We start from the raw sequence: 8,692 nt of genomic DNA, 5'->3' as shown, positions 1-8,692 counted from the left end.
ATCTACCTTGTTGTGACCTCGCACCTTATTGCACTGCACTTTCTCTGTAGCTGTGACACTTTACTCTGTACTGTTATTGTTTTTACCTGTACTACCTCGATGCACTCTGTACTAACTCAATGTAACTGCACTGTGTAATGAATTGACCTGTACGAACGGTATGCAAGACAAGTTTTTCACTGTACCTTGGTACAAGTGACAATAATAAACCAATACCAAATATTCAAAGGTAAAAATCATGGAAGTCCCCAAGACCTTCTACAAATTCATGAAGGAAAGGAAGATTAGAAAGTGGGTCCTTTTAGAAACCAAATTGACAGTCTGAGCAAAGTAGCAGAAGTCATGGGTAACATTCTGAATGAACAGTGAGTGCATCTGTCTTTATAGAAGAAGGGCACATTAACAGGCCAGGCTTCTTTAAAGGCAGATAAATCAGCAGACCTGGATAAAATGTATCCCAAGCTCTAAATGAGATGAGGAGATGCCACAGGCTCTCTCTATCATTTTCCAATGCTCTTTGGCTACATGAATGGGGCCAGAGGACTGGAAAGTTGCTGATATGGTACTGTTGTTTTAAAAGAGGGAGAAGGTCAGCCTCACATTGGTAGTGGACAAATTAATTGGAACATTTCTAAGAAATCGCAGAAATTAACATTTTGAGGTACCGAGTTAATGGAGAATATTCATCAGGGATCTATTAAAAGAAAGTGCCGGAGAACAACTGGATTTTTGTTTTAAGGAGATAACGAGAATTATCAGTTAGCATAGGGCAAATAACATAGCATGCCTAGATTGCATGCAAAGCAAGATCCCACACCACAAATTGATCAAAAACAAAGCCTGTGGAATCTAATGGAAATGGTAAAGTGGAATAAAAATTGGTTCCGTGCCAGAAAGCAAAGGATAACAGTCGACAGTATTTAGTGACCACAAGGCTGTGCAGTGGGGTCCTGCAGGGCTCAGCACGAGGTTCCTTACTCTCCAGGGTAGAAGGAAATGATGAGGACTAAATCGTTTCAGTCACAATTAAATAATTTGCTGATAATCAAAGCAGACCATTAGTTAATAATGAGGAAGGAAGTTCCAGTCTCTGTGATGATATCTGTAGGTAGATTAGGTCGGCACAAAAGTGGCAAGTTCACTTTATCTGGGAAAGTGTGAGGAAATGCAATCCAGGTGAGCTTATTATTTGCGTCACTATTTGAAAGAAAACTTCCCATTTCTTCTTCCCTGCCCTCCTGATATTGCCTAATGACGCAAAGACCATGGGCATCATTGCCCCCCCAACAACCTTCTCGAAACACCAATTTCAGATGCGAGGGCAGACAATGTGCACTGGGACTCACCTTTCCCTCCGTGTATGGCGACAGCTTCCACACCCTTCAAAAGAAGGTACTCATGGATGGCATCCACGTCAGCTTTCTTCTCTGCAAATATCAACACCTGAAAAGGGTACATTGAAGCTAGCCATTAGATAACAATGCTTATTAAGTTTCTGAGGCCTCAGAAGACCTGCTTTCTCTTCACTTCACACTATGCCTTAGGATTTGAAAGTAGATCCATTTTTCTGTACAGTTTCTTCAGCGAGCAAAAGCAGAAATAGAACCTTTTCACATTCCCTGTTATTTGACTGAAACCTCAAACTCCCTGGTTTAAGGGCACACAGACAGGGCTGATTGTTAGTGGATCCAATTCCAGAATACAGTGCCTCATCACATTTCATATGGTGTTTTTCTCTCTCTCACTCACACACACTAAACACCTGCAGATATACATTACGGTACACATGTAAACACAGACACATGCAAACAGCCTTATACATGTACATAAATTCCACAGGCATGTTATATGACAAAGACATGAAGAAAACAATGCAACATGCATGCACACGATCACAAATACAAAATGTGCACTCACAAATATACACAAACACACATATGCACACACAACTAAAAGAGCACACATGGCTATAAACCCATGAAGTCCAAATACAACTGTGCATTAACACCTACGTACATCACAAATAGGCACCCACAAATATGTACACATACAAATGTGTAAAAATACATGGAAGAAAAAAACTTGCAGACAGGAGTACAGACAAATACACACATGTATGCATGCACTTTACATAACCTAACAAAACAGCTCAAAGCAGTTGCACAGGAGTGTTATCAAACAAAGTACAATTCTGGTCACCAGACTATAGGAAATATGTGCCAGCCCCAGAAAAACTGCAGAGAAGATTTATTGGCATGTTGCCAGGACTCGAGAATTGTAGTTAAGAGACTAACTAGGTTGTGGTTTTTTTTAAAGAACAAATTAGAATGACAGGAGAGTAATTGTGATGTATAAAATTATGAGGGGACGAGAAAGGATAAACTGGAAGGATTTATTTCCTTTGTCTGAGTGGTCACTATCTAGCGCACATAAACGAGTGAGTTAGAGGGAAATTTACCAATCTCACTTCTGGAAAGAGTGGAGGCAGAAGCCTCATCACACAGGTACATGGATGAGCACTTGAAAAGCTGGAACCTACTACTGCAAATCAAGAGCAGGGAAGTGAGAATAACCTAAATAGCTCTGATTTTGGTCAGCAAGGATTGGACCAAATAGCTTCCGGCTACTTTGTAAATTTCAACAAATCTATGAAAATCTGACTGCAAAATTACAGGAAATTATGGACGAGAGTTGGGTCGATAAAATGAACCGGACAGGAAGTAATTATAAAGGCAGAAGGTGCCGAGTTCATTGAGGAATTCGAAAACAATGAGAATCTCAAAACTGAGTTGTTGCTTAACTAAGAACCAATGTAAATCAGCAAGTACAGGCACTATAGGAAAAGGTGATGCAATCAAAATAGAGACATGGGCAGCAGGGTTTCACTGACAAACTTACAGAAGGTAGAATGAGGGATGCCGGTCAGGAGGGCACAAGGAAACCATTTCTAGTGATAACACAAAAGTGGTGAGGGTTTAAGCAGAACTGGGCAAAGTTATGGGGGAATTAGGTGTTCTTAATAACAGAAGGATATGTGGTTTGAAGCTCACCCTCATTTGACATATGACTTCAAGTTTGCAGAGAGTTTCAATTTCAGACAGTTGCCAGGGAGAGAGGCGGAATCAGTGGCTGGGGAACAGAGTCTGTGATAGGAACCTAAAGCAATGGCTCTGGTCTTCCCGGTATTTAATTGGTGGAAGTTTCTGCTCATCCAGTACGGGATGCTGGACAAGCAGTTTGAGGAGTCAGGAGAGCTGCTGGTGAGATGAGGTGAAAAGGTTGTAAAACCACTTAATAGCTTCAAGGGAGGCCGTGTACGAGGTAGGGTGGGGGAACAGACACCACTTTTTTGGATAATGTTACTGAATGGAAAATGCCCATGAGAAACAGGAGAGGACCACGGTTGGAGCTCGAGGATACCACGGGTAATAGCCCAGGACGGGAAGACAAGCCACTGCTGGAAAAGAATCAGATCAGTAGAAAGCCATGAAAGGAGGATCAGTTGTGTCAAAGGTTGCAGACAGGTCAAAGACGAAGAGGGAAAGATTTTCTTTGTCAGAGTTGCATTGGATGTTATCACTGACTTGGACCTGTCTAATACCAGGAGTGTAAAGCTGATTGGAAGGATACTGGGTAAGATGGGGACAAAACCTGAAAGATGTGATGGACTGCAGAACTGATTTGAAAGTAGTTTGGTGTAAAAAAATTGGCTTTACTGAAGTTTAGCAACTGACAGAGATGGCTGACAGGTATTGGTTTGGCCACTCATTTCACATTCCACAGGGTGCCCACGATGAAGGAAGTAATTCCATTACCGGAGGTGGAGTCTTCTGCAGACATTCCAGTAAGTAAACCATCTTAGCTTCTTCCTTCACATATTCGACCTCCTAAACACAAGTAGACATCATCTTGTCATTTACTTTGGTGAGCACTAAATAAAAACTCTAAAACAGAAGCGAGTATCAGCTGTGAATAAGGAATTGTGAGAGTCTTCCCAGATTTATACCACAATTTATTAAGTTCCAGAGATCTTCAGCTCACCAGCTTCCTGAATACGTGACACCCAGGAGGTTACGTGGAAGGGGACGGTGAGAGTGGGGTGGGAGAAAAGGGTGGGGGGAAAGAGATGGTAAACAGAAAGGGAGGGTTGGGTCAGAGGATTGGAAGGGGGCAGGTTGGAAAGGTAAAGCATGGGTTAGGGAACGGGCAGGGAGGAATGGGGGTCGGGGAATTGAGTAAGAAGGTGCGGAGGGACAGAAGGAGTGGGTAGGAGGACAGTGACCACAGAGATAGGGGAAGAGAGCGGGAGTAGGGGGCAGAGCTAGTAGGGGCGGTGGAAAGAGCAGAGATGGGGGAGGAATGACGGCGAGGCGACCAGAAGGCCAGAGCAGGAAGGAGGCAAGAGAAGGAGAGCCATTTGCAAATGACGGCGGGGCGTGGAGAGAACTGATAGAGGGGAGGAGCAGAGAAGACGTGGTGAAGGAAGGGAAGGACAGAAGAAGGAATGGGAGAGAACAAGCCAAAACGATGAAAGGACAGAGGGAAGGAGGTGAGAAAGCAAGTCAAGGTGAAACAGAGCCTGGGCAGTAGGGGGAAGGGGAAGGGGAAGGGGAGGAACCGGGAAGGGGAAGGGGAAAAATAAGGGAGGGGGTGGGAGCAAAAGCAAGCCAGGGAGGCAGGAGTGAGCACTTGAAAAACTGTACCCTTAAAGCTGGAGTAACTTCAGTTTCTTGCTGACATGATCACAATGGGGCGAATTCCCTCTTCCAATGCCACAAATTTGCATTATTCTATCATAAGAAAATCTACATTTTGCTGAGAAGTTGAAGATCTCGGAGTAACACAGGGTCACTGCGCCGTGTACGGTCTATACGCATCTCACCTGGATCACATCGAGGCTGGCGGCTCCAGCCCGACCCACGTTGATGGTGATGGGCTTCACCAGGGCACTCTTGGCAAAGTTCTGGATCTTCTTCGGCATCGTGGCACTGAAGAGGAGAGTCTGACGTTGGCCCTGCAGGATGGTCAGAGGCATGAGAACGCAGCAGGGAAAGCATCAGACAAGGCACAGTCAGGATTTACATAAACTCTGCTCAGGGAGAAAGCTGCTTTGACTAAAGAGTGACAGTTCTAGAACGGCTGACTGAACACACTCAAAAACGTTCCCCAACAGGGAGACACTGCGATCAATGTCTAAACCAGTACTTGGAGTGGGGAAAGGAAAGAAAAAGAGGAAAGGTCAATGCTAGAGTTTGGAAAAAGGGATAACCCGAATAATAAACCGCACAATAACCGAATGACCCATCCTGAGCAACGAGGAAATAATCAATTTGTCAGTTTGTTAAAGTGGCCACTCTACCTGGGAGGCATTTGGGGGGGGGGGGGGGGGGGGGGGGGGGGGGTCACCCCACTGTGCCCAGGGCGTAGTGAGGCTACTCCCCTCCGCCCAGGGTGTGCACTTTATTCCGGCATTAGCTTGGAGGCTGGTTATTCCTACTTGATGTTGAGGTGGCTTTTTTTGAAAACTTTTTTTAGGGCATTGAGTTTATTCTCTTTTTGTTCTGGGAGCCTAGGCTGGTTATACCCCTTCGTTCATGGGTTTAGCTTGTTTATTATTTAAAGAAATGTGGCACAGTATTGAAGAGACTGAAGGGGCGGGAAGCATGTGACAACATCTAGTGTAGCGGTTAGCGTAACGCTTTACAGCGCCAGCGACCCGGGTTCAATTCCGGCCGCTGTCTGTAAGGAGTTTGTACGTTCTCCGTGTCTGCGTGGGTTTCCTCCGGGTGCTCCGGTTTCCTCCCACATTCCAAAGACGTACAGGTTAGGAAGTTGTGGGCGTGCTATGTTGGTGCCGGAAGCGTGGCGACACTTGCGGGCTGCCCCCAGGACACTACGCAAAAGATGCATTTCATTGTGTGTTTCAATGTACATGTAAATAATAAAGACATCTTACATCTACCATGAATCTCCTGGCCCATTAGAGGGGATGCCATTGAGTACAGATGTGTCAGTTTCATTCAGCTCTCAAACGTTTCCCCAGTTCACCGTATTAAAGTGTCACAGTTATTTCTCCCCGAGACAATCAGAGTGACACCAGCCCTTCTTACTGAACGTTTTGACACAATAAGCTGTCACCTTAAAGTAGGAAAAGATGGTGCGGATGTCCTCCTCGAAACCCATGTCGATCATCCTGTCCGCTTCATCCAGTGCCAGGTAGCGGCAGATGTCCAAGCCGACCATCTTCTTCTGCAGGAGATCCATCAGGCGTCCAGGAGTAGCGACCATCATGTGCACACCTCTGCAGGGTTACACACGTCACAGCCCGTCAATTCCTGTACGTGCTGAGAGACTTCCTCACACCAAAATCCGAGTCAGCTCCCTACAACCATCCCTACGAGAAGCAGCAGCCAGTTGTAACTGTTCAGTCCATCGTTCAGGCTGGATGGTATTCCCAACACTGGATGTGTCATCATTTCTCGGGATCACCGAGGATCAAGGACTCATCACACTCTGAAACCACCCAGCAGCCTTGGTGAAAAGCGGTAAGCTATTTCAAATTGTCCTGTCAAGTCCAAATCTGTTGTCATATTCGTCCCCACTAAACAGTTTGAACTTCATTGCCCATCTTCATCACAGCGATCTGTGTTTTTACCTTTCCCTAATTACAAAGGGTAATAACCACATCTCAAAGCAACGAACCATTACATCCTCTCTAAGTATTAGGGCAAGGTGAACTGGAAGGATTGACAGCAAATTACTGAATCATTGCACATACTGTTTGACAACCTCCATCTGCTCCTTGATGGACATGCCACCAATGCAGAGTGCACAGCGGAGCTGGGGAAAGCCTTCCTCTTGCAGCAAGCGGCAGTAATAGTCAATAATCCCATGGGTCTGTCTTGCTAATTCTCTCTGCAATGGAAGGAAAGGAACATTTCTTTCAGCCTACTAACATACAGCAAAGCACCTTGCACACATTAATGTATCTATAGCTACTGAAAATACATCAATTTCCATCAGCCACATCTGTGTAACTGTTGCAGAAGGACACAAGAATGGAATGTGTCCAGTACACATGTCAACAGCCTGGAGTGTTGGAGACCTGACCAGGGCAGGCAGGTGGAGGGAATGAGATACCAGCTGTGGTGGGGTTTGGCTTGCAGTAGCTTTTAACACTTGTAGGAATTCAAATCATAACTGATTGGATGAAAGTTTTTTTGGTTTTCCCCTGTTTGGGGAATCCAAGACTGGGGGACACTATCAAAAAATTAGTACCAGTCCTTTGCGCCATGGCTAGGAAACACTCCTACATGAAGTTTGGAACCAGGGCAAAACCAGGCCCATAGCATTAAGTCATAGATCAGCCTTGACCTTGTTTAATGGTGCATGAGTCCCAAGGAGTTAAATTTCTTCCTTTTCCACAATCCAATAAATTACACGAAGGAATGCACAAATCAATATAAACATTTGCAGTTCAGATCAGCTTGGGAGGGTAGGCGGGAGATTGGATGGAGGTAGGGTGGGTGGGGGGATATGGCTGAAGAACCTGCAGTGGTGGAATTAAGAGGAAACATGTATTGAAAAGACAGTAGAAAACTTCCAGCCTGGGCAGTTCAATGGCGAAGGAACTTTAACAAAATACACAGAAAACTGGAACATCAATTATCCTTTAGAAAATAAGCAACTGGATGTGGGTTGAAGAGCCAAAGGATAGAGGTGAACAGATCCCTTAAAGGCAGGAACATGGGTTAGTCAAAAATATCCACAGAGCTTTGGGAATTGCTTATAGAGAGAGCTACAGAATTCAAAAGCAGTGGTGCTAGTCCTGGTCAGGCTGCACTTTCAATGCAGTGAGTATAGTTTTAGTTTCTATACTGCAACAAAGTCCAAAATTAATTTACAATTGAGATTACAGAACTGAGATATTACTGTAGACACAACAGACTGCGGCTGCTGGAGTCTGGAGCTACACAAAAAGCACTGGAGGAGCTCAGCGGGTCAGGCAGCGTTTGTGGAGGGAAGTGGACAGCCGATGTTCTGGGTCAAGACCCTTCAACTGGACTGGAAAGAAGGAGGGCATTCCCCAGTGGCCAGCCATTTCAATTCCACTTCACTTCCCATTCCCACGTGGACATGTCTGTCCACGGCCTCCTCCACTGCCAGGTCACGGACAAACACAAATTAGAGCAACGACACCTCATATTCTGCCTTGGCAGTCTCCAACCTAGCAGCACGAACATCGAACTCTCAAACTGACAGTAACCCTTCCCCCTCTGTCCCCGTTCCCCTAGTTTTCTTTCTCCCCCTGATCCAGCTGGCCCCTCTCCATCTGTCCATCACCCACCTACTCCTCCCAACGGTTCCCCTCCCCACCTCCCTCACTTGATTCTGTGCCTCGTCCTGTCCTATCATCTTCCATCATCTTCAGCCCTTTGTCACCTCCACCCATCACTTCCCAGCTTCTGACATCTTTCTCGCCCTCATCTTGCCTACTCTCCCGCGCGCCCCCCCCCCCCAACCTGGATCCATCTATCACCTGCCAGCTCTTGCTCCACCCCTTCCCCCCACCTTTTTATTCTGGTTATCTCCCCTCTTTTCTCCCCAGTCCTGACGAAGGGCCTCGGCCCGAAACGTCGACCGTCCATTTCCCTCCATAGATGTTGCCTGACCTGCTGAGTTCCTCCAGTGC

General features: G+C 45.8%; 1 protein-coding gene across 1 annotated transcript in view; it reads right to left on the bottom strand.

Moving 5' to 3' along the window:
* The window catches only part of LOC127579909 (probable ATP-dependent RNA helicase DDX41), a 36,408-nt gene that overhangs the window by 9,046 nt on the left and 18,670 nt on the right, over positions 1–8,692 (bottom strand). Inside the window, exons 9-13 of the mRNA XM_052032967.1 lie at positions 6,779–6,915; positions 6,139–6,301; positions 4,883–5,014; positions 3,816–3,887; positions 1,347–1,443 (exon numbers count right to left, since the gene is read on the bottom strand). Coding sequence (XP_051888927.1) covers positions 1,347–1,443; positions 3,816–3,887; positions 4,883–5,014; positions 6,139–6,301; positions 6,779–6,915 — 601 coding nt within the window. The remainder of the gene's footprint in view (positions 1–1,346; positions 1,444–3,815; positions 3,888–4,882; positions 5,015–6,138; positions 6,302–6,778; positions 6,916–8,692) is intronic.

Source organism: Pristis pectinata, chromosome 18 (genome assembly GCF_009764475.1).
Source record: "Pristis pectinata isolate sPriPec2 chromosome 18, sPriPec2.1.pri, whole genome shotgun sequence".
NCBI lineage: Eukaryota > Metazoa > Chordata > Chondrichthyes > Rhinopristiformes > Pristidae > Pristis > Pristis pectinata.
This window is presented reverse-complemented; position numbering and strand designations above follow the sequence as displayed.